General features: G+C 44.3%; 1 protein-coding gene across 3 annotated transcripts in view; it reads right to left on the bottom strand.

Annotated features, from left to right (window-relative positions):
• Positions 1-27,734, bottom strand: part of TMEM182 (transmembrane protein 182) — a 57,337-nt gene that overhangs the window by 10,833 nt on the left and 18,770 nt on the right. For 2 of the 3 annotated variants that reach the window (XM_073614756.1, XM_073614755.1), the window contains exons 2-4: positions 18,565-18,667; positions 8,973-9,071; positions 8,322-8,459 (exon numbers count right to left, since the gene is read on the bottom strand). In XM_073614756.1, coding sequence (XP_073470857.1) covers positions 8,322-8,459; positions 8,973-9,071; positions 18,565-18,610 — 283 coding nt within the window. In that variant the 5' untranslated portion in view covers positions 18,611-18,667. Of the gene's footprint in view, positions 1-8,321; positions 8,460-8,972; positions 9,072-18,564; positions 18,668-18,802; positions 19,303-27,734 lie in introns of those variants that run through there. The other variant, XM_073614754.1, reaches the window with a different exon arrangement.

Below are 27,734 nucleotides of genomic sequence, written 5' to 3' on the forward strand. Positions count from 1 at the left end.
CTGATCTATCAACTGACATCAATGATAGGGTACTGATCCTTCCACTGACATCAATGATAGGGTACCGATCTATCAACTGACATCAATGATGGGGTACCGATCCTTCCACTGACATCAATGATAGGGTACTGATCTATCAACTGACATCAATGATAGGGTACCGATCTATCCACTGACATCAATGATAGGGTACCGATCTATCCACTGACATCAATGATAGGGTACCGATCTATCCACTGACATCAATGATAGGGTACCGATCTATCCACTGACATCAATGATAGGGTACCGATCTATCCACTGACATCAATGATAGGGTACCGATCCTTCCAAAGACATCAATGATAGGGTACCGATCTATCCACTGACATCAATGATAGGGTACCGATCTATCCACTGACATCAATGATAGGGTACCGATCTATCCACTGACATCAATGATAGGGTACCGATCCTTCCACTGACATCAATGATAGGGTACCGATCTATCCACTGACATCAATGATAGGGTACCGATCTATCCACTGACATCAATGATAGGGTACCGATCTATCCACTGACATCAATGATAGGGTACCGATCTATCCACTGACATCAATGATAGGGTACCGATCTATCCACTGACATCAATGATAGGGTACCGATCTATCCACTGACATCAATGATAGGGTACCGATCTATCCACTGACATCAATGATAGGGTACCGATCTATCCACTGACATCAATGATAGGGTACCAATCCTTCCAAAGACATCAATGATAGGGTACCGATCTATCCACTGACATCAATGATAGGGTACCGATCTATCCACTGACATCAATGATAGGGTACCGATCTATCCACTGACATCAATGATAGGGTACCGATCCTTCCACTGACATCAATGATAGGGTACCGATCTATCCACTGACATCAATGATAGGGTACCGATCTATCCACTGACATCAATGATAGGGTACCGATCTATCCACTGACATCAATGATAGGGTACCGATCTATCCACTGACATCAATGATAGGGTACCGATCTATCCACTGACATCAATGATAGGGTACCGATCCTTCCACTGACATCAATGATAGGGTACCGATCTATCCACTGACATCAATGATAGGGTACCGATCCTTCCACTGACATCAATGATAGGGTACCGATCCTTCCACTGACATCAATGATGGGGCACCGATCTATCCACTGACATCAATGATAGGGTACCGATATATCCACTGACATCAATGATAGGGTACCGATCTATCCACTGACATCAATGATGGGGCACCGATCTACCCACTGACATCAATGATGGGGCACCGATCTATCCACTGACATCAATGATGGGGCACCGACCCATCCACTGACATCAATGATGGGGCACTGATCCATAAACTGACATCAATGATGGAGCACTGATCCAGTCACTGACATCAATGATGGAGCACCGATCTATCCACTGACATCAATGATGGGGCACCGATCTACCCACTGACATCAATGATGGGGCACCGATCTATCCACTGACATCAATGATGGGGCACCGACCCATCCACTGACATCAATGATGGGGCACTGATCCATAAACTGACATCAATGATGGAGCACCAATCTATCCACTGACATCAATGATGAGGCACCAATCTATCTGCTGACATCAATGATGGGGCACTGATCCAGCCACTGACATCAATGATGGAGCACGATCTATCCACTGACATCAATGATAGGGTACCAATCTATTCACTGAAATCAATGATGGGGCACTGATCCAGCCACTGACATCAATGATGGAGCCCTGATCTATCCACTGACATCAATGATGGGGCACCGATCTATCCACTGACATCAATGATAGGGTACTGATCTATCCACTGACATCAATGATAGGGTACCGATCTATCCACTGACATCAATGATGGGGCACTGATCTATCCACTGACATCAATGATGGGGCACTGATCCAGCCACTGACATCAATGATAGGGTACCGATCTATACACTGACATCAATGATGGGGCACCGATCTATCCACTGACATCAATGATAGGGTACCGATCTATCCACTGACATCAATGATGGGGCACCAATCTACCCACTGACATCAATGATAGGGTACTGATCCCTCCACTGGCATCAATGATGGAGCACCGATCTATCCACTGACATCAATGATGGGGCACTGATTCATCCACTGACATCAATGATGGAGCACTGATCCAGCCACTGACATCAATGATAGAGCACTGATCTATCCACTGACATCAATGATAGGGTACCAATCTATTCACTGACATCAATGATAGGGTACCGATCTATCCACTGACATCAATGATGGGGCACCGATCTATCCACTGACATCAATGATGGGGCACTGATCCAGCCACTAACATCAATGATGAAGCACCGATCTATCCACTGACATCAATGATGGGGCACCAATCTATCCACTGACATCAATGATAGGGTACCGATCTATCCACTGACATCAATGATGGGGCACCGATCTACCCACTGACATCAATGATAGGTTACTGATCCATCCACTGACATCAATGACGGGGCACCGATCTACCCACTGACATCAATGATAGGGTACTGATCCCGCCACTGACATCAATGATGGGGCACTGATCTATCCACTGACATCAATGATAGGGCACCGATCCAGCCACTGACATCAATGATGGGGCACCAATTCATACACTGACATCAATGATGGGCCACCATTCCATCCAGACATTAATGATGGGGCACCGATCGATCCACTGATATCAATCATGGGGCACCAATTAATCCACTGACATCAATGATGGGGCACTATTCTATCCACTGACACAATAATGGGGCACCATTCCATCCACTGATATCAATGATGGGGCACCAATCCAGCCACTGACATCAATGATGGGGCACCAATTCATCCACTGACATCAATGATAGGGCACAATTCCATCCACTGACACAATAATGGGGCACTATTTCATCCACTGACATCAATGATGGCTTTACCAATTCATCTACTGACATCAATGATGGGGCACTGATCCATCCACTGACATCAATGATGGGGCACCGATCCATCCACTGACATCAATGATGGGGCACCAATTCATCCACTGACATCAATGATGGAGCACAATTCCATCTATTGAGACGAATGACGGGGAACTATTCCATTCACTAACACCAATGATGGGGCATTATTCATCCCACTGTCAACAATGATGGGGCACTATTTCTCCTACTAATAAAATGGGTCACTATTCCTCCTATTAAACCAATGATGGGGAATTGTTTACTTCCACTGACGCCCAGGGCATTTTTATTTGGCCATAGTCTGGCCCTCCTAAAGCCTAAAGGACAGTAAACTGGTCCTTTGTTTAGAAAGTGTGGAGACCCCTGCCTTAGGCCCCTTTCACACTGGGGCGGTGGGGGCGTCGGCGGTAAAACAGCGCTATTTTTAGCGCTGCTTTACCGTCGTTTTTGCGGCGGTATTCGGCCGCTAGCGGTGTAGTTTTAACCCCCGCTGGCAGCCGAAAAAGGGTTAAAACCGCTCGCATAGCGCCGCTATAGCCGCGGTATAGCCGCGGTATAGCCGCGCTGCCCCATTGATTTCAATGGGCAGGAGCGGTGAAGGAGCGGTGAATACACCGCTCCTTCACCGATCCAAAGATGCGGGTTGCAGGAGTTTTTTTTTTTGCTCCTGCCAGCGCACCGCTTCAGTGTGAAAGCCCTCAGGCTTTCACACTGAAGAAACAGTAGAGGCAGTTTTAGGTCGGTTTGCAGGCGCTATTTTTAGCGCAATAACGCCTGCAAACCGCCCCAGTGTGAAAGGGTTCTTAGAATGGGAAACAGTGGACACCTAGGAAAATCCAACCTGGTCAGCTCTCCCTCAAAAAGATGTGACAAAGGGACATGTGCTGGGATTAAGGAGGGCTTATAGACAAACAATAGTTTTGTTATCTTAATCTAATTAGCTAAATCAGGAAAATTTCTTCTTAGGCCCCTTTCACGCGTGCAGCCAAGGGGCGGTAAAAACAGGTAGTTGAGCTGTGGTTTCACCGTCCCTGACTACCCACCTAAAACCTAACATGCAGCTGGAGGGGACTGTACACATGCCACAATACTTTGCATTGCGCCCACGGCAAATATAAAACAAATTGATGAGTCGAGAGGCTGCACTGCCTGTCAAACTTGCCAGTTCAAGTCAATGGGGCCATGACACAACCACAAGCCAAACGCATGGCGAGCAGGTACGGCACATTAATTCCATACAAAATCAACAATCAGCAAAGAAAAAAAAAGCAAAAGAGAGACTGCTGCAGTGTGAACCTAGCCTATTATAGGCATTCTGGCATTTTAGCTTTGAACAATGAGCACCTACCACCAGACATAGGTTTCAAGGCGGTTGCACCCACTATTATTTAACCAGCAAAGTCAAGTTTTATCCTCGTAGAGGAGTATATCTGGCAAAACCACAAACCCAGAAAAAAGCCCCTCCACTTGCACATACACTCCCCATTCTTTTAATACTTACAGAGGAGCCAATTCTTTCAACTTTCCCCCTCAGCATGCCTTTTACAAGCTACCTTTTAACCTTGGACTCTCTGGGACTGTTTGCCACAGTATCTTTACTCAAAGTCAGAGAGAGAGTTTTTATGTTAAGCAAAGGTAGGAATTACAGCAACTGCTCTACAACTATTGCTCTTTGTACCGCTTTGCTATATAGGCTCAACTGTTCTTTAAATACTGTACATGCATGACAAATGTGAGCTTTGAATTACAGTTATTAATAAATGTATGGCTGCATAGTATAGATACATTTCTACAAATGCTATACATCTTTATTTTACAGTAGTAATGTTGTTGCAAAATATATAAACAGTCAAATGATGCATGTAATGATATGTCGTTATATGATAACTAACTGAAATAGAAATGAAATAGACCCTAACTGAAAACCAGTGACCAAAGTTAAACGTAATTAGGTTAAGATTTGTGGAACATTCCTATAATATCTAATTGTGAAAGCACAAAAAAATTCAGCCTGGTATTCCTTTATTTTTAGGGTGTGTTTAGGCTTTTTTCCACTGTTTTCACCTGGTGATCTGGCCAGTAACACACCTCCTGTATTAGAGTGCCCTAGCTCTGGATGAAGGAACACAGGGGGCACAGCAGACATCAGCGTTGTCAGTCTGAGGGGGAGTGTTAAGGTCCATACACACGACCATAAAATTGTACAAAAAGTACAGATTTCGAAGCGATCGTACGGTAATCTGATCGTTAGTACACAGCTTTCATCTGAAATTTTCTTAAGGGACAAACATAAAAAAAATTCTCATACGATACCAGATTGTACGATTTTCGTTTAATCAGTACAGTTTTCATCCGAAAATACAATACAAATACATTACATCACTTCCGAATTTTTATTCTGTCGTACGAGAATTTTCATAATTTAGTTACACTAATTTTCAATATGGAGACTAGCATGCAAAAAAAACTGGATTCATCCCATAATCTCTTTGTGTGTACTAGGCTTTAGATGTACTAGCAAATTTAAATACACAAACAAATTGAAGCTAAATTCCAGCTCACACTTTATAATTAGTTACAGCAATCACTTTTTTCCTTTTAGAATGAATAAAAGTTGATCATTGTAAGCATCCCTGCTAGTGTTAAATGGTTTGTCTCATCCCTGTAAGGGATTAATCTGGAAGAGAAGTTGCCCATACTTGCTAGCAGGATCACCAGGTTAAAACAGAGGAAAGAAAGCCTAAATAAGAAAGTATTGCAGCCATCACATCGAAGAATTGGTGAGCTGCAATATACTGCTTTAATTTAATATACAGTGCATCCAGAAAGTATTCACGGCGCTAAACTTTTCCCACATATTGTTATGTCACAGCCTTATTCCAAGATTTATTAAATTCACTATTTTCCTCAAAATTCTACACATAATACCCCATATAATGATAATGTGAAAGAAGTTTGTTTGAAATCTTTGCAAATATATTAAAAATAAAAAAATGAAAAAAATTATATGTACATAAGTACAGCCTTTGCCATGACACTCAAAATTGAGCTCGGGTCCATTCTGTTTCCACTGATCCTCCTTGAGATGTTTCTACAACTTGGTTGTAGTCCAGCCATGGTAAATTCAGTTGATTGGACATGATTTGGAAAGGCACACACCTGTCTATATGATGTCCCACAGTTAACAGTGCAATGTCAGAGCACAAACCAAACCAAGGAGTTGTCTGTAAACCTCCGAGACAGGATTGTATGGAGGCACAGATCTAGGGAAGGGTACAGAAAAATGTCTGCAGTATTGAAGGTCCCAATGAGCACAGTGGCCTTCATTATTTGTAAATGGAAGAAGTTTGGAACCACCAGGACTCTTCCTAAAGGGGGCCGCTTAGCCAAACTGAGCAATCAGGGGAGAAGGGCCTTAGTCAGGGAGCTGACCAAGAACCTGATGGTCACTCTGACAGAGCTCCAGTGTTTCTCTGTGGTGAGAGGAGAATCTTCCAGAAGAACAACCATCTTTGCACCACTCCACCAATCAGGCCTGTATGGTAGAGTGGCCAGATGGCAGCCACTCCTCAGTAAAAGGTATATGACTGCCCACCTGGAGTTTGCCAAAAGACACCTGAAGGACTCTCAGGCCATGAGAAACAAAGAGTGAACTTGTGTCTGGAGGAAACCATGCACCGCTCATTACCTGGCCAATACCATCCCCACAGTGAAGCATGGTGGTGGCACCATCATGCTGTGGGGATATTTTTCAGTGGCAGGAACTTGGAGACTGGTCAGGATCAAGGGAAAGATGAATGCAGCAATGTACAGAGACATCCGTGATGAGAACCTGCATCTTTCAACAGGACAAAGCCCCCAAGCACACAACCAAGATAAGAAAAGAGTGGCTAAGGGACAACTCTGTGATGGTCCTTGAGTGGCCCAGACTTGAACATCTCTGGAGAGATTTGAAAATGGCTGTGCACTGATGCTCCCCATCCAACCTGATGGGGCTTGAGAGGTCCTGCAAAGAAGAATGGGAGAAACTGCCCAATGGGAGAAGCTTGTAGCATCATACTCAAAAAGACTTGAGGCTATAAATGGTGCCAAAGGTGCTTCAAAAAAGTATTGAGCAAAGGCTGTGAATACTTATGTACATGGGATTTTTTTTTCCCCGTTTTTTATTTGTAATAAATTTGCAAAGATTTCAAACAAACGTCTTTCATATTGTTATTATGGGGTATTGTTTGTAGAGTTTTGATGAAAATAATGAATTTAATCCATTTTGGAATAAGGCTGTAACATAACAATATGTTGAAAAAGTGAAGCGCTGTGAATACTTTCTGAATGCACTTTAACTATGTACAAGTAGCAATGCATAACAGCATTTAAATATAACATTGTATAAAACAGCACCTGCATGAACTGAGGTTCCTAAAGCCCATCAGTAAGAATATCAGTTCATTTACTTGCTCCTCATATACTGTATATTACAGTGGGGCAGCTTTCTGCACCCAATGCAAGAATAAGAAAGAAGTGAGCTATGTGTAGCCTGGTCATGCTTCAATTCCCCAATTAGATACCTACAGTTCGCCTGCTTCAGAAAACATTTCATGCAGCACAGTAATCGTGCTATACATTGCCAAATGGAAGCACGCAGAGCTTCTGAAATGAATGCATGGTATGTCACACATGTCTGCTATGAGTTAGCCCTCTGTACTGAAAGTCTGAGTTACAAAACCATGCTTCTATATACATGAAGAACATGGTGTATAGTATAACAATGCATATAAGAGTATCTTGTAAGCTTAGTAAAACCGAAGGAAACATTTTCTTTCACTTTCACTTTTTACGCCAACGGACACCAGGACAAAAAGGGAGAATAAATCTTCCTAACAGGGTTACAGACAGCAATAAAAAAAAAATAAAAAAAACTGACAATTATATATCTAAAACTAAAAAAAGTTTTCCTCAAATTATAATATAAAGCCAATCAAAATTCAGCCAGTTCAGCAGGGACCAGTCAAATTCTGTGTATGGGCAGGGAGGTTGTGCAGAAGTCGATCTACCAATCAACTTCTGTACAACCACCCTGTCAGGGTTGATCAGTGTTTTCTGATAGCAGAGAAGTCTCCCTGCTGTCAGAATACAATCGCTTATCAGGGAGAACTCCTTAATCCACATTAAGTGTGTAGTTGGGATGATCGAGACAGATTTTTTTTTTTGTTCAACATGCGGTTTAAAAAAAGAAAAAAAACGATTCAAGTCTCATCTGCAAACATATAACCCCCTGCCCCCCTTTCTTACCAGAAGTGATAAAAAGACCTCCTCCGGCTTTATAGAGTCTGTGATTTGTGAAAGGAGCAGCACATACGATGAAGAAACCTCCAGCAACAACAGTCACTATACCAAGGAGCATAAATATATTCCAAAATCCACGATACACTAAAATACAAAAGAGAAACACAAGGTTTTAGTTAATTATATAAATACAGTAAAACATCTGTAACATCTGTATAAAACATATCCATATAACATCGCAATCATTAGTATTCCACGCACAAATCCATAACCAGCATGCTTCAAAAATGTTCTTATTCCAACAATTCTTTTATATGTCGCTAAGCAAATATTTAATCCATCCTGAGCAATCTGGAGCATATGACACTTTTAAGACTACTTTTATTCCACGCCTCCTTCTGATATTTCTACAGGTTAAATATTGAGCTTTTCTGTTACAATGTAATTATTATAGGTTTAGGATAATAACTTTGAACAACATTCTCCTAAATGGTATTTCAGCTATGAATTACAAATAGTGTGGGTACTGTTAAAGGAAATCTATGGTCATAGCATATACAGCACACACTTTCCCTTTATAATACCAGCATTCTAATAGTATTACAAACAACAGGTATTATTGACAATCAAATATAAGCTTACAAAAGCAATACATACCTACTGCCGAGTGGTATTCTGTAGAATTACTGTTATCTCTACTCCTTGGGAATGGAGACAGGTAAGCATGAGTGCAGTTCTTTGTTGGCGCTTGGTTGGCTATACAAATAATAAAGAAACAAAATATATGTGTAATGAAAATAAAATTGCAACTTTTTTATGTTTTTTTCTTCCCGCTCTTGTGTTAAATACATTTTTTTACCAAGCTATACTTACCCTCTCCGTGCTTCAGCACTGTCCCAGATTCCTCCCCCTCTCCAGAGAGAACAAAACTAGCATTGCTTTGTGATCTCAGCCTGCCACTGTCACCCTCTCCTCTCCCTGGGGTTAGGCCAGCCATAAACGGAGCAAATTTCCTTCCTGCAACCCTGGCGGAGGGGGGCTGGGATGATTGGGGGGAACCGTCCCCACTTGGGAAGAGACAGTGAAATATCACTAGCGGCTATAGCAGCTACTTTTGATAATCACAAGCGGATTCGGCAGGCTGGCTGTAGCCAAGTTAATTGTTCAATCAACTTGGTACATTCAGGCATTAACGATTCAAACCGTGTATGGCCGGCCTTAGCATGAGCACTGCTTGGTCCAAGAAGTTTACCCCCCCCTCCCCTTCCGCCACCAAGAAAAATAGGAAGTACTTTTGGTATCACTGGAGGGGCTAGAAGACTGCAGGAAAATGGCCAAAAGTTGTGTGTGTGTGTGTGTGTGTGTGGGGGGGGGGGGGTCGCAGGTGGCAGGGACCCACCAAAATTACTGGAGCGTTAAAGTAGTATTAAACTCAAAAACAAATATTTATTATAGTGTAGCTTACCATTTCTTAGATGTGATGGTTGCAAAAACATTTTAGTACATTTCAGTACCCTTATACAATGTATGCACATTTCCCATTGTTAGGTCTCCTACAAATGCTGCAAATACATAAAAATGCCTGTGGATCCTGCCAGAAATCCAGTGAGCTTGTTACTTCTTGTGCACTCTGCTGCTTTCAAATCTCAAGCAGTGTTATCAGGCCAGCCCAGTTATCCTTCATGACCTACAAAACATCTCTCAAACGCTGGCACTGAGTTTTTTTTCTGCTTTTAAACACCCCTGCCTCTAAATGCCTATGTGCTCAGCTTAGTAAATGAGCAGATGTTTTGCTAACTTCCATCATCCAATCATGTGCAAGCAAAAATAGGGTTTGTTTTTTTTCCTTGCATGTGATTGGGTATTCTTTGCAAAGTGAAGCTTTGCCTCATTTACTAAGCTCTGGCGCAACTGCACTTGCAGAGTACACAGTCTATTTGCCTTTAGTAAATCAACCCTACTTGGTAACATTGAGGGGCCTAGGGCGTTTAAATGCCTCCAAAAGTGGTATTTAAAATGTCATGTGTGGATGAGGCCTCATACAGGAGGTGTGTTACTGGTCAGTTCACCAGGTGAAAGCAGAGGGGGAAAAAGACTAAAAAAACACACACTAATGCAGCCACCACATCTAATGTTTGGTAAGCTGCAATATATTACATTTTTGGTTTTGGGTTTAATACCATTTTAATATCAAGAAAATAGAAAATATAATTAAAGCGGGGTTCCACCCAAAAGTGGAACTTCCGCTTATCTGTCTCTTTCCCACCTCCGGTGCCGAGGTCCCCTACCAGCAATAGAGGCGGCAGCACCCGACAGCCGATTGAACCATCGGCTGCGGTGCTGACATCACTGGATTATAGGACAGGTAAGTGGGACCGGAAGTACCTGTCAAAACCAGGTACCCACACCCCCCCACCCCAAAAAAAAATGACATTCCAAATGTGGCATGTAAGGGGGGAGAAGTGCGTAAAGTGGAAGTTACACTTTTGGGTGGAACTCCACTTTAATTAGTAAACTAGTATGTGTGTAAAAATCCTTTGCTAGTGACAGATTCCCTTTAGCCTAGGTTCATATGCGATTCTGTGTGGTGCGATTTGAGACCATTTATTTTTAAGCCTAGGTTCACACTGTGAACCGCATGTGAATTGCACAGGAATCACACCATATTCCTGTGCAAATCACATGTAATTCTGTGTGGTGCAATTTGAGCCCATTCATTTTAAAAGGCTCAAATCGCACCGCATCAAAAAAGGTGCTGGCGGCCTTTTTTATTTGCACTGGAACAGGATCGCATGGGTGTTTATACCCATGCGATCTGGTTCAAGCAAACACACTGCATTTGCGACCTGCTTTTGGGGTGTTGTTAACTTTCCATTGACAGAGTGCAATTGCTATGCGGCGCGGGATCTCCGGGGCTTAAGCTGTCCTATTTGCCACACTGGCTGTGATAACAAATTATTACTTCTAATTGACAATCGTCCTAATATGCTAACCCCACACTGGCTCCAGCAGGTTTCCTCAATCCGTGTGTCCATGCTGCATCAAGACGCTCCGGACCTCAGTTGCATGCTCACCTCCTTCATGTACAATGCAGGCTAGGAGCCCTGCACTGTACATGATGACGCAAAGGGACCACCCACAGCCCAAAGCGCCAGAAAGAAAAGCATATAATTAAGCTTCTTCTGATGTCCCTAGAAATAATGAGCATTTAAAACCTTGTGGGGGAGGATTTTCCACATTTTGTCATGTTACAACCAAAAAACGTAAATGTATTTTATTGGAATTTTATCTGATAGACCAACACAAAAGTGGCACATAATTGTGAAGTGGAAGGAAAATGATAAATGGTTTTCAAATTTCTTTACAAATAAAGATGTGAAAAGTGTGACGTGCATTTGTATTCAGTCCCCCTGAGCAAATACTTTGTAGAACCACCTTTCATTCAATTACAGCTGCAAGTCTTTTTGGGGTATGTCTCTACCAGCTTTGCACATCCAGAGAGTGACGTTTTTGCCCATTCTTCTTTGCAAAATAGCTCAAGCTCTGTCAGATTGGATGGAGAGAATCTGTGGACAGCAATTTTCAAGTCTTGCCACAGATTCACAATTGGATTCAGGTCTGGACTTTGACTGGGCCATTCTAACACATGAATATGCTTTGATCTAAACCATTCCTTTGTAGCTCTGGCTGTACGTTTAGGGTCGTTGTCCTGCTGGTGAACCTTCAACCCCAGTCTCAAGTCTTTTGCAGACTCTAACAGGTTTTCTTCTAAGATTGCCCTGTATTTGGCTCCATCCATCTTCCCATCAACTCTGACCAGCTTCCCTGTCCCTGCTGAAGAAAAGCATCCCCACAACATGATGCTGCCACCACCATGTTTCACGATGCATACAGGGTGTTGTGCAGTGTTCGTTTTTCGCTACACATAGCGTTTTGCTTTTAGGCCAAAAAGTATAATTTTGGTCTCATCTGATCTGAGCACCTTCTTCCACGTTTGTTGTGTCCCCCACATGGCTTCTCGCAAACTGCAAATAGGACTTCTTATGGCTTTCTTTCAACAATGGCTTTCTTCTTGCCACTCTTCCATAAAGGCCAGATTTGTGGAGTGTACAACTAATCGTTGTCCTGTGGACAGATTCTCCCACCTGAGCTGTAGATCTCTGCAGCCTCTCCAGAGTTACAATGGGCCTCTTGGCTGCTTCTCTTATTAATGCTCTCCTTGCCCAGCCTGTCAATTTAGGTGGACGGCCATGTCTTGGTAGGTTTGCAGTTGTACCATACTCTTTCCATTATCGGATGATGGATTGAACAGTACTCTGTGAGATGTTCAAAACTTGGGATATTTTTTCATAACCTAACCCTGCTTTAAACTTTTCCACAACTTGATCACAGACCTGTCTGGTGTGTTCCTTGGCCTTCATGATGCTGTTTGTTCACTAAGGTTCTCTAACAAACCTCTGAGGGCTTCACAGAGCAGCTGTATTAATACTGAGATTAAATTACACACAGGTGGACTATATTTACTAATTAGGTGACTTCTGAAGGCAATTGGTTCCACTAGATTTTAGTTAGGGGTATCAGAGTAAAGGGGGCTGAATACAAATGCACGCCACACTTTCCAGATATTTATTTGTAAAAAATGTTGAAAACCATTTATCATTTTCCTTCCACTTCACAATTATGTGCCACTTTGTGTTGGTCTGTTACATAAAATTCCAATTAAGTACATTTACGTTTTTGGCTGTAACATGACAAAATGTGGAAAATGTAAAGGGGTATGAATACTTTTTCAAGGCACTGTATAAGTGTGCTTCTGAATCTTCATTGTTTAATCACAGGCTAATTTGAGTCCTTTCACACGCTGCTGTAGTCTGCTGGGAGATAAACGGCCTGCCTGTATAGTTTGACAAAGCAGGTTAAACAGATTTACAGATCTTTTAGCAGATCTGAGTATTTATTATTTTATCTGACTATTTAGCTATCTGCCTGGATTTCAACTTTAAACTACTTTTCCATGTGGTATTTCAGTTATTCTGTCCACTCCCCGTACTTTCCATTTATAAAGTTTCCTTTCCAGCAACGCGAAAGATATGCACTATAATGTAGTAGGCTACTTTCATGGAATTTCACAAACTTTTGCATAAGCTAACATTTAAAATACTAATACATTTTTGCACCCAACAATCACAGTACTGTACAATAATACTGTTATCTGAATATGGGGAGAAACAACACTGCAAGAGATCCTTGCCAATGGCTGAACTGCCACCACGCAGGTTGGATCTTTTTGTCTGACTCCTTGCTGTTCTTTCCTGGGGTGCTGCAGTGAGCGAGGATAGTGCATAACAACTTGTGAGAATGACTATTAATATAATGAACAGTGGGTTTGTATTTTTACCAGAAAATTGTCTCGTAATACTGTTCCTAATGCCGGCCATGCACGGTTCAAAAGAATTTTCTTAACTTAGATTGTAAGCTCTAAGGAGCAGGGGGCCCTCTGATTCCTACTGTATTAAAGTGTATTGTATTTGTACTGTCTACCCTCAAGTTGTAAAGCGCTACGTAAACTGTTGGCGCTATATAAATCCTGTATAATAATAATTTTCTTTAGAAAATCGTATTTAGTGGGCTGCAGCAACGGCCAATTTTCGTGCGGCAATCAAATTTGAGTAATCGGACATGTTGGAAATTTTTTGAAAAACGAACAATTTTCTAATCAATGATGGGAGAATCGTGTGAGAAATGTAATAAGTAAAAAAATGCGCATGTGCAAGAAAAGAAAATGTACGGCGGCATCTTTGGACCACAAAAAAAAAAACTTTCTGATTTTGAAAAGAAAATTTGTTCGAAATTCGACCATGTATGGCCTGCTTAAATGAATGATCAGAAGTTATTGTGTACGGTACTATGGTGCTCATTATTTTTATTTTTTACAGAGCAGAGAAGTATTTTAGAAGAAACAGATCCATGTTCATTCATGAATACACCAATTAGGTCATAGATGAAGGCTAGACTGTTTTTTTTTTAAACATCTGCATATCGGTAAGTGTGCTGCTTCAAGAAAATGAGGGAAAATATGTAGCTTGCATATTTATCGCTGTCCTTAAAGAACATAAAAGTGGATGGCTATCAATATGCTAAATATAAAGCTGCAATTTATTGAACCTACTGTGCCTGATACATGATATGAACAAGATGTGCTATTAAACAAAGATGAAGGGGTGTCTGAGTAAAAACAGATAAGCAATCAAGTAGCACTGTAGAGTAACATTTTACACTTAATCTCCTGATTTCTGAAATTGTGGTTCATGGTACTGACCAAGTAAAAGAGACTAATTTCTGTAGAAACACTATGAGCTCAGAAGTAAGGGCCCATTTTCACATTTAAAAAAAAAAAACAAAAACTCTACAGTTATTTACTTCGACGTAAGTATACCTAAAACGGTATTAAACCCAAAAACAAAAATGTATTATATTGCAGCTTACGATTTTTTAAATGTTTTGGCTTCATTTTTTTTTTTTTTGGCTGTTTTCCTGTATTTTCAGCTGGTGATCTTGCCAGTAAGTCTGTTTTTCAACTTCCTTTAACAGACCAAGCTAGCCAGGAAAAGTGGCAGTAAGGCTGCATTCACACTACAACATTTTGTCTCAACCCCTAAGGTTGCATTCACACGACAATGTTTTGTGTCAACCCCTAAGGTTGCATTCACACGACAACGTTTTGTGTCAACCCCTAAGGTTGCATTCACACGACAACGTTTTGTGTCAACCCCTAAGGTTGCATTCACACGACAACGTTTTGTCTCAACCCCTAAGGTTGCATTCACACGACAACGTTTTGTCTCAACCCCTAAGGTTGCATTCACACGACAACGTTTTGAATCACAGGCAGATTTGCCAAGGATTTGACAGCGCTAAGGTGTGAATGACAAAATGCGGGACTCGCATTCGAAATGCCATTCATTTAAATGACGCCACAAATCACGGTGCGGGTCTGCTGCGATTGTTGTGTGACAAATCGTGCTGCAATCACAGCAACCCACATCGTGGGACGCATATCGCCCAAAAATAGTTCAGGAGCTACTTTTGGGTGACATGTATCCTGTGATGTGGGTTGCCACGATTGCCGCACGTTTTAACACGTGACAGATGAATGGCATCTCGAATGCAAGTTCCGCGATTTGTCATTCACACCTCGACGCTGTCAAATCACTGGCAGATCCTCGGCAAATCTTCCCGTGATTCAAAACGTTGTCGTGTGAATGCAACCTTAGGGGGTTGAGACAAACAGTTTAACACTGACAGGGGTGCTTACAATGGTCAGCTTTTATTTATTTAAAAAATGTGTAAAACCTTTACCCAAAAGGTAGAGATAAACTGTTTCTGTAACTTCTGAAAGTGGACCTTTCAACATTCCATCTATTAAATCTTCTGCCCTTGTTGTTCTAACTTTGGAAAGAAAAACATTTTTTTTCTGCCAGTAAATACCTCAACATCCTACTTCCTGTTTCTTGTCTGGTCATTAGCCTAGGCTTATGACATCATGCACAGCTCTCTCACTCACTCTTGTGAGAGTTTGCCAGGAAGGGAGGGGTGATGAGTCATAAGGGGGCCAGTGAGAGCTGCAGGGCTTCAGAGCTGGAGATGTGCCTCCAATCCAGGAAGTAAACAGGCAGCAGCTTCAGCTGCCCACAGTTAAAATGGTTGCAGTCAGACTCAGTGGAGGGAGATTTCTGTAGCATATTTGGCAAGTACAGAATCACAGTATATATACATTAATATGCAAAGTAGTTGGAGGGAAGCTTCAGAATGGCTAAGATGTTTTTATTACAAATTATGTGAGCAGACTGCAGTTCCTATTTAAAAAGTATTAGCTGGAATTCAGCTGGAATTTGTTAGTTTAGTCCACCTAAATCTGCTAGTGCAACTAAGGCCACGTATACACGGCAGACTTTTCGACTGGACTGGTCCGACAGACTTTCCAGCGGACTTTCGACGGACTTTTGACGGACTTCCGACTTTTTAACGAACGGACTTGCCTACACGCGATCACACCAAAGTCCGATGGATTCGTACGTGATGACGTACACCTGACTAAAATAAGGAAGTTGATAGCCAGTAGCCAATAGCTGCCCTAGCGTGGGTTTTTGTCTGTCGGACTAGCATACAGACGAGCGGATTTCTGGGTCCGGCGGAGTTACAACGTAAAGATTTGAAGCAGTTTCCAAATCTAAAGTCCGTCAGATTTGCAACTGGAAAACTCCGCTGAAAGTCCGGCCCACACACGATCGGATTGTCCGCCGGATTTGGTCCGTCGGCGTCCGTCGGACCAGTTCGGTCGTAAAGTCCGACCGTGTGTACGCTGCATAACACTACCCTCTTCCCAGATTCACAATGCTATTGTTCAAAGGTGTCTCTCTTGTTCCTCCATCCTTAAGCCTCGTACACGCGATTGGATTGTTGGCCAACAGAGCGTCAGACTTTTGTCCGAAGGGCATGTGCCAGGAACTTGTCTTGCATACTAACGGCACACAATTGTTGGCCAACAAACACGAACATAGCACTACGAGGAATTTCAGCTCTTGAGTGCCACCCTTTGGCCACCTTCTGCTAATGTCATGTTTGGTGAGCATTGATTCCGAGCATGCGTGTTTGTACTTTGGACTTTTGTGTGACAGACTTGTGTACACACAATACAAATATCTGACAACAGACTGTTGTCCGCCGAAAATGTACTAGCCTGCCATCCAACATTTGTTGGCTGAAAGTTGGACAACAATTGTCTGAAGGAGTGTACTAACGGCCGGATTTTATGACAACAGTCTGTCATCACGCAATTCCCTTCCGAAAATCCGTGTGTGCAGTCGGAGCCGTTGTACTAACCATGCGTAGTATAGCGAACTCCCATGCTGAGCTCCCCACCACAACACTCAGATCCACGCTCTCTGATATTGGCTGAGAGCACTAATCGGAAGCCAATCAGCTGGTGGTTTTCCAGCATGCTCATCCAATGCAAGCCGGCTTCTGTCCGACAGAGTAGCATATACACGGGCAGAATGTTGGCCTTCTTTTTTTTAACCGGCTGATGTCACCCGACATTCGGCCCGTGTGTACGGGGCTTAAAAGATGCCTAAAAAGAAAAACGAGTGCAGTATTGGTCAGTTGAAATATATTCCATTTTTGTTTTTGGGTTTAATATCACTTTCTGGCATTCACAATGATGGTGTCTGCCACAAGAAACCTCCCATTCTCTGAACCCAATGTCACCTAATGCTGGAGAGCCCTAGACATTCAGTGACCTAGAACTGCAGCGCTCTTTGCAAGCAGTCCATATATAACTAACAACATTTTGATGAATGAACTTACAGCACTATGGAAGCCTGCCCTTGGTGTCAAGCCACAGGTAGCTGGGACAAACTGCATTGTGCAAAACTGCAAAACCTCTAAAAGCAGAACTATTTAAGATTACATTTAAAAACCTTAGATTGAACAACTTGTATATTATTTATCATACAGATAGCCCCTGATAATAACAGTACAGCTCAGTTCTCAATTATCTGTACTCATTTTGCCACTTTTCTATGTTGGCACTTAGAGCCCTTTCACACCGAGACGCTTCAAAAACGCCCTAAAGCGCCTTAGCGCTATTACCGCGTTTTTTGGGCGCTAGCGGTAAAATTACTGCAACGCTGCAGACGTTTTAACTGCGTTTTTCAAGTGTTATTGAAGCATGGGCATCAAAGAACAACCCCACCTCCCTACATCACAATTTCAGTCCTGTTATTGTAGATGCTCTCTTTTCTGCTTGCATGTTTACCTTTTTTGTGAGATCATGTGACTTTTCTACAGCTCAGGGCAGATTATAGGTGCTATTCAGGCGTTTTTACAGCACTTTCAATTCATTTCAATGGAGAGGGGCGTTTTTGAAGCCTAAAAGCTGCTTCAAAGATGCTGCTTGCAGGACTGTTCTTAACGCCCCGCCAGCGCAATGCCTCAATGTGAAAGGGTCTATTGAGATGCATGGGGAGCGTTTTATGAGCGTTTTAATAGCGCTATTTTTAGCGCTAAAATGCCTCGGTGTGAAAGGGGTGTTAGACAGCAATAGTAAAATGATCTGTATGTACTTACCAGAAAAGCTTAAAAAATGGTAATGAGAAGAAAATGTGAATAAAGGATAATACGTAAAGCGAAAAAACATTTTAACATTTGTACACACACAATTTATAAGAGAAAATATATGGTATCTTACTGATCCAAAAAGCTGCCATGCTGTTGTTATCTGGTCCTACATCCATGGTAAACCAGCATCTCCAAAAGAAACCCTCATGGTGCAAAAGGGCTGGATCAGACCCCTGTAGAAAATGCACAGCATAAAACATAACTGATGTATTGTTATTTCATATACAGTACGAAATATTTAGAAATTAAACATATAAAGCATATCAGAACATAATAATTAGTAGCAGCTACAAAACAGTAACACTAACCTCAACCGCTTGATTTCCTGAGCATTTGTCAACTTCTTTGGCAAGAAGCCAGTAGTCTGATCCAAATGCTACCAAAAGGACTAAAATTCCAAGAGCGCCAAAAAGACCACCAAAAAATAATCCAATGCTTAACTTCATCATCAGACAGAAAATATTCAAAATCTGGATTTTCCTCGTCTGACCAGGAATATGTTCTCTAGCAGTTTACAGCTAGCTAACTAGAAGACTAAAAGATGGGTAGGGGCTTCTATTTCAGGATTTTGATTAAGCAGCTCTGCTATGTTGCTGTGCTAGGGAGTGTCCAGGCAAAAATAACTGACCTTTTTGTGGAGTCAGGAATACACATCACTTATTGGTAGGGCCTGTTGTATTGTAGAAGAAACAACCTGAAAAATCATCTGTTATCAGCATATAATACTTTGTCATGTTTGCCACTCAATATTTTTACTAGTTATACAGGCGTAAACTTCTATCTGCAATATCTTACAGTAAATGTGTTTTTATCTTATGTATGTGTGTTTCAGAAAACTTGCCTCACATAAGATGAAACAATATGAATTTTAAAGGGTCAGAGGATGTGAGCTTTTCAGCAAATCACTTACACACAGTACATATATCATATTTTTGAGAAGCAGCGGGAAATAAAAAGCACTGATTAAAACCAAGCACGCACCAATAGTTTTTATTTTTTGAATGGAAAAAAACCTGACAGCTCAGAACTAACTATCTAATGTTAATACAACGATCTCCCTGCTGTGCTATTGTGTTCTGTCAGGGAGACAACCCCCCGCCAGAACACTCCAGTCAGCGCTCTCTGCCATTGCCTGAGAGCGCTAATTGGGAGCCGATCAGCTGCTGGTTTTCCAGCATGCACATCCGACAGACGTTTCTGTCAGACCGGCTGCCATACACACGGCCCCAAATGTCAGACATTTCTGTCAGACCGTCTGCCATACACACGGCCCAAATGTCGGACGTTTCTGTCAGACCGGCTGCCATACACACAGCCCAAATGTCGGACGTTTCTGTCAGACCGGCTGCCATACACACGGCCCCAAATGTCAGACATTTCTGTCAGACCGGCTGCCATACACACGGCCCAAATGTCCGACGTTTCTGTCAGACCGGATGCCATACACACGGCCCAAATGTCGGACGTTTCTGTCAGACCGGATGCCATACACACGGCCCAAATGTCGGACGTCTCTGTCAGACCGGCTGCCATACACACGGCCCAAATGTCAGACGTCTCTGTCAGACCGGCTGCCACACACGGCCCAAATGTCAGATGTCTCTGTCAGACCGGATGCCATACACACGGCCCAAATGTCGGACGTCTCTCTCAGACCGGCTGCCATACACACGGCCCAAATGTCAGACGTCTCTGTCAGACCGGCTGCCATACACACAGCCCAAATGTCGGACGTTTCTGTCAGACCGGCTGCCATACACACGGCCCCAAATGTCAGACATTTCTGTCAGACCGTCTGCCATACACACGGCCCAAATGTCGGACGTTTCTGTCAGACCGGCTGCCATACACACAGCCCAAATGTCGGACGTTTCTGTCAGACCGGCTGCCATACACACGGCCCCAAATATCAGACATTTCTGTCAGACCGGCTGCCATACACACGGCCCAAATGTCCGACGTTTCTGTCAGACCGGATGCCATACACACGGCCCAAATGTCGGATGTCTCTCTCAGACCGGCTGCCATACACACGGCCCAAATGTCAGACGTCTCTGTCAGACCGGCTGCCATACACACGGCCCAAATGTCAGATGTCTCTGTCAGACCGGATGCCATACACACGGCCCAAATGTCGGACGTCTCTGTCAGACCGGCTGCCATACACACGGCCCAAATGTCGGACGTTTCTTTTAGACCGGCTGCCATACACACGGCCCAAATGTCGGACGTTTCTGTCAGACCGGCTGCCATACACACGGCCCAAATGTCAGGTGTTTCTGTCAGACCGGATGCCATACACACGGCCCAAATGTCGGACGTCCCTCTCTCAGACCGGCTGCCATACACACGGCCCAAATGTCAGACGTCTCTGTCAGACCGGATGCCATACACACGGCCCAAATGTCAGACGTCTCTGTCAGACCGGATGCCATACACACGGCCCAAATGTCGGACGTCTCTCTCAGACCGGCTGCCATACACACGGCCCAAATGTTAGACGTCTCTCTCAGACTGGCTGCCATACACATGGCCCAAATGTCGGATGTTTCTGTCAGACCGGCTGCCATACACACGGCCCAAATGTCGGACGTCTCTGTCAGACCGGCTGCCATACACACGGCCCAAATGTCGGACGTCTCTCTCAGACCGGCTGCCATACACACGGCCCAAATGTCAGACGTCTCTGTCAGACCGGCTGCCATACACACGGCCCAAATGTCAGATGTCTCTGTCAGACCGGATGCCATACACACGGCCCAAATGTCGGACGTCTCTCTCAGACCGGCTGCCATACACACGGCCCAAATGTCAGACGTCTCTGTCAGACCGGCTGCCATACACACAGCCCAAATGTCGGACGTTTCTGTCAGACCGGCTGCCATACACACGGCCCCAAATGTCAGACATTTCTGTCAGACCGTCTGCCATACACACGGCCCAAATGTCGGACGTTTCTGTCAGACCGGCTGCCATACACACAGCCCAAATGTCGGACGTTTCTGTCAGACCGGCTGCCATACACACGGCCCCAAATATCAGACATTTCTGTCAGACCGGCTGCCATACACACGGTCCAAATGTCCGACGTTTCTGTCAGACCGGATGCCATACACACGGCCCAAATGTCGGACGTCTCTCTCAGACCGGCTGCCATACACACGGCCCAAATGTCAGACGTCTCTGTCAGACCGGCTGCCATACACACAGCCCAAATGTCAGATGTCTCTGTCAAACCGGATGCCATACACACGGCCCAAATGTCGGACGTCTCTGTCAGACCGGCTGCCATACACACGGCCCAAATGTCGGACGTTTCTTTTAGACCGGCTGCCATACACACGGCCCAAATGTCGGACGTTTCTGTCAGACCGGCTGCCATACACACGGCCCAAATGTCAGGTGTTTCTGTCAGACCGGATGCCATACACACGGCCCAAATGTCGGACGTCCCTCTCTCAGACCGGCTGCCATACACACGGCCCAAATGTCAGACGTCTCTGTCCGACCGGATGCCATACACACGGCCCAAATGTCAGACGTCTCTGTCAGACCGGATGCCATACACACGGCCCAAATGTCGGACGTCTCTCTCAGACCGGCTGCCATACACACGGCCCAAATGTTAGACGTCTCTCTCAGACCGGCTGCCATACACAGGGCCCAAATGTCGGACGTTTCTGTCAGACCGGCTGCCATACACACGGCCCAAATGTCGGACGTCTCTGTCAGACCGGCTGCCATACACACGGCCCAAATGTCGGACGTCTCTCTCAGACCGGCTGCCATACACACGGCCCAAATGTCGGACGTCTCTGTCAGACCGGCTGCCATACACACGGCCCAAATGTCAGACGTCTCTGTCAGACCAGCTGCCATACACATGGCCCAAATGTCGGACGTTTCTGTCAGACCGGTTGCCATACACACGGCCCAAATGTCGGACGTCTCTGTCAGACCGCCTGCCATACACACGGCCCAAATGTCGGACGTCCCTGTCAGACCGGCTGCCATACACACGGGCCAAATGTCGGACGTCTCTGTCAGACCGGCTGCCATACACACGGCCCAAACGTCGTACGTTTCTGTCAGACCGGCTGCCATAGACATGGCCCAAATGTCGGATGTTTCTGTCAGACCGGCTGTCATACACACGGCTCAAATGTTGGACGTTTCTGTCAGACCGGCTGCCATACACACGGCCCAAATATCGGACATCTCTGTCAGACCGGCTGCCATACACACGGCCCAAATGTCGGATGTTTCTGTCAGACCAACTGCCATACACACGGCCCAAATGTCGGACGTCTCTGTCAGACCGGCTGCCATACACACGGCCCAAAAGTCAGACGTTTTTGTCAGACTGGCTGCCATACACACGGCCCAAATGTCGGACGTTTCTGTCAGACCGGCTGCCATACGCACGGCCCAAATGTCGTACATTTCTGTCAGACCGGCTGCCATACACACGGCCCAAATGTCGGATGTTTCTGTCAGACCGGCTGCCATACACAAGGCCCAAATGTCGGACGTTTCTGTCAGACCGGCTGCCATACACACGGACCAAATGTCGGACGTTTCTGTCAGACCGGCTGCCATACACATGGCCCAAAAGTCGGACGTTTTTTATTGAACCGGCTGATGACGCCCAACATTAGGCCCATGTGTACTAGGCTTAAGGCATAATGGGGTTGATTTACTAAAAGCGGAGAGTGCAAAATCAGGTCCAACTCTGCATAGAAACCAATCAGCTTCCAGGTTTTTTGTCAAAGCTTAATTGAACAAGCTGAACTTAGAAGCTGAAAAAAACTGATAAAAAAAACAGCTCGCACTCACGGGCCGCGAGTAGGGGTGTGACGTCACGTGCGTGGCTCACCCCCCTACTGCTCGCAGTTCCCGGGTCCTGGCTCTCCTTGCAAGTAGGGGCATGATGTCACGTGCGCGGCCCACCCCCTGCTACTCGCGGTTCCCAGGTCCTGACTCTCCATATCTTGCAGCTTCCGCCCCCTCGGTATTTCAGTTGTGCCCTCCTGCATTCAAGGTATGTGGGCCACATATTAACTAGTGATCACTAATGGGCATATTTTTATTGTGCACACTGCTGGGCATATTTTGTTAAAGGTCACTCTGATGGGCACCTTTTTTTATGTTAAGGGGCACTCTGATGGACAAATTTTATTTTAAGGGGCACGCTGATGGGTATAATTTTAATGTGCACAATGATAGGCATATTTTCTTAAGGGGCACACTGATGGACACATTTTGTTGTGCCCATCAGAGTGCCCCTTAATATAAAATGTGCCCATCAGCGTGCACATTAAAAATATACCCATCAGCGTAACCCTTAAAATAAAATGTGCCCATCTGAGTTAACATAAAAGGTGCCCATCAGCGTGACCCTTATTTTATGTTAAGCGGGACGCTGATGGGCACATTTTATGTTAAGGGGCACTCTGAAGGGCATATTTTATTTTAGGAGCAACACTGATGGCCACATTTTGTATTAAGGGGAACTCTGATGGGCAGATTTTACGTTAAGGGGCACGTTTTGTTGTACCCATCAGAGTGCCCCTTAATATAAAATGTGTCCATCAGGGTGCCCCTTAACATATAATTTGCCCATCAGAGTGTCCCTTAATATAATAATAAGTATATTCTTGTTTTGAAACGTTTTGACATTGATTCTTTCTTAAAAACGGGGGGGGGGGGGGGGGGGGGGCAGTTTGCCATCTTTGCCCTGGGCACCAAATGGCCTTGTCCCAGCACTGATACCTGCGAACGTCTCACGGAGCTGAAGAACGGGGAGATGCTAATGTAAACAAGCATCTCCCCGTTCTGCCTTGTGACACTGACACTGATCATAGCTCCCTGTGATCGGGAGCTATGATCAGTGATGTGTCATAACCAGCCCCTCCCCCCCACAGTTAGAACACATCCTTAGGACACACTTAGAGCCGGTTCACCCGGGGGCGACTTGTCAGGCAGCTAGGTCGCCTCCCGTTCTGTACAATGGAACCGTTCTAATCGGAGCGACGCAAGTCGCTCCGACTTAGAAGAAAGGTTCCTGTACTACTTTGGGGGTGACTTGCATAGACTTCTATACAGAAGTCGTCTTGGAAGTCGCCGTGACAGTCGTGTGCAGGTCGCCTCGATGAGGCGACCTGCAAGTCGTGCCGCTTCTAGTGTGAACCGGCTCTTAACCTCTCCCTAGCCCCCTAGTGGTTAACCCCTTCACTGCCAGTGTCATTTTTACAGTAATCAGTGCAATTTTATAGCACTGATCACTGTAAAAATGACAATGGTCCCAAAAATGTGTCAAAATTGTCCGATGTGTCCGCCATAATGTTGCAGTCACGATAAAAATCGCAGATCGCCGCAATTACTAGTAAAAAAAAAAAATTATTAATAAAAATGCCATAAAACTATCCCCTATTATGTAGACGCTATAACTTTTGCGCAAACCAATCAATAAACGCTTATTGCGATTTTTTTTTTCCAAAAATATGTAGAATACGTATCAGCCTAAACTGAGGAAAAAAAATTTTTTTTATATATTTATTATAGCAAAAAGTAAAAAATAATGCATTTTTTTCACAATTGTTGATCTATTTTTGTTTATAGCGCAAAAAATAAAAACCGCAGAGGTGATCAAACACCACCAAAAGTAAGCTCTATTTGTGGGAAAAAAAGGACATCAATTTTGTTTAGGAGCCACGTCGCAGGAACGCACAATTGTCAGTTAAAGCGACGCAGTGCCGAATCGCAAAATGTGCTCTGGTCTTTGGCCAGAGGTTAGTGGTTAGCGACCAAGTGGTTAATGAACTTGTGTTCTGGATCGTCACCCTTCCTGGCCACCTTCCCCCATCTCATCCCCCCTCTTCTCTCAAAATCACAAACGTACTGTTATTTTTACTCTTTTTCTGGTAAGTACTCCCATGCCCCCCCCAGTCCCCACACACACACACACACACACACATACACTTCCTAGATTCGGATACCCAAGTCACACTTCCCAAGAGGCCATGGGTTATATGCACAGCTGCACCAGATTTTGCACTCTCCAGTTTTAGTAAATCAACCCCAATGTTTGCCCTTTCCGCCCCTCCATTTATAGAGGCTGTACTATAGCTCCCATCAATGAAAAATGATCTATTAATGGAAGACATGGACCTTTCATTCAACCCTCCAGTGATGGCAGTGATTAATACACCACAAGGTCTGCCTCCTATCAGAGACTGGACAGCGACTGAGCAGCAGGTCAATCATTTTGCTCTTTCCCCTCTCTCCTTCTATCAGGATGTCCCTTGTCAGCACATCTACATAAAGCATGCCTGGCTCTCAGTAAGCCCCCTCCCTCCTTAAGAGGTTAAAAAATGCTAATACCAAGTCAAATTCAGCTACTTACAGTACAGTATTTACTGGGATTCAGTCAGCCTGGTTTGAAAGTAAAGGCTGTGTATTTTTAATATTGGTAACACTGCTGCCTTTCATTAAAATTGCTTGTACCTAGAGCACGCTAGAGATCTGAGACATTACTCAACACAGAGTGTAATGACCCAATTCTCCAACAGTCCAATGCCCCTGCACGGTGCTCCAATCAACATTGTTATCCAGGGAGCATTGATGATTGGAGCACTGTGCAGGGGGCTAGTTTGTACCATTATCCACAGCATTCAGGATTGACCAAAGCCATTACAGGAGAGGGGAGGAGGATGGTGACCTGTAATTGACACTTCCAATCGCATATAAATGGAAGCCCATCTTGTTAGCAATAAATGCTGCACACTACAATCCAATGCAAAATGTATTCTGCTATCAGTAAAACAGAGCATGCACACTTTAACAGAGGTCTAAGTATCCCCCTATGTGCTCTATGCTGTGCTGGGGTGACATTATTCTCATTCCTAAGCAGCATAGCTTGTTTTTGGGACAGCTGCTAATGACGACTCACTGTACTATGCTGGTGATCATACCAGGCATTGAACTGGGTATCTCTATTTGATTTCAGCTGTGGGCAGATGCAGCTCCCCAGGAGTGGAGACAAGGAACTTAAAGTAGAATTTCGGGCATTATAACACCTACTGTGTTTGCATATTCCTCCCACCCCCACTCCCCCACGCTTGTAGGTAATTTTCTAATATGTGTATCTATGCATGTGAGGTAAAGACCTTAGATTGTAAGCTCCTTGAGGGCAAGGACTGATGTGAGCATAAAGTGCTGCATAGATTGTCAGCACTCTACAAATACCAGTAAAAAACATATATTGCCATGCATTATACAGTGCATTTTTAACCACTTTCTGCCCGCGCTGTAGCACAAAGACGGCTACAAGGCGGGTTACCAGTGTTGGGAGGGTGTCAATAGACGCTCGCTCGCCCCCTGTCCTTTGGACTTGTCTGATCACAAAAGAGGGTAAAGGGACAATCACAGCGCCCCTTTACCACGTGATTAGCTGTCAGCCAATGACAGCTGATCTCCGAAGTAAACAGAAGCTGGCTATCGGCTTTTCTTCTCCTTAGGAGCAGCGTGAGGTGAAAAGAAAAAAGCCAGTAACCGACATCTGTTACAGGGACATCAGTTCAAATCTGTACCCACCAGTGCTATTAATCAGTGCCAACCAGTGTCACCCATCAGTGCTCACCTATAAGTGCCCACCAGTGCCACCTATCAGTGCCCATCAGTGCTGCCAATCAGTGTCCATCAGTGCTTCATCATCAGCACCACCTATCAGTGCTGCCTACCAGTGCCCATCAGTGCCACCTATCAGTGCCGCCTATCAGAGCCCATCAGTGCCACCTATTGGTGCCCATCAGTGACACTTATCAGTGCAGCCTTATCAGTGCCTCCTCAATAGTGCCCACCAGTGCCGCCCCATCAGTGCCCACCAGTGCCACCTCATCAGTGCTACCTATCAGTGCCCATCAGTGCTGCCTCATCAGTGCCCATGAGTGCAGCCCCATCAGCGCACATCAGTGAAGGAGAAAAATTAAGTGTTTGCAAAATTTTATAACAAACTATGAAAAATGTTTTTTTTTGTTTCTTTAGCAAAAAATAAAAAAACCCATTGGTGATTTAATACCACCAAAAGATAGCTCTATTTGTGTGAAAAAAATGATAAAAATTGTGTGAGTACAGTGTTGCATGACCGCGCAATTGTCATTCAAAGTGCGACAGTGTTAAAGCTGAAAATTGGCCTGGGCAGGAAGGGGCTATAAGTGCCCTGGAGGCAAGTGGTTAAAG

Source organism: Aquarana catesbeiana, linkage group LG02 (genome assembly GCF_042186555.1).
Source record: "Aquarana catesbeiana isolate 2022-GZ linkage group LG02, ASM4218655v1, whole genome shotgun sequence".
NCBI classification, from domain to species: domain Eukaryota; kingdom Metazoa; phylum Chordata; class Amphibia; order Anura; family Ranidae; genus Aquarana; species Aquarana catesbeiana.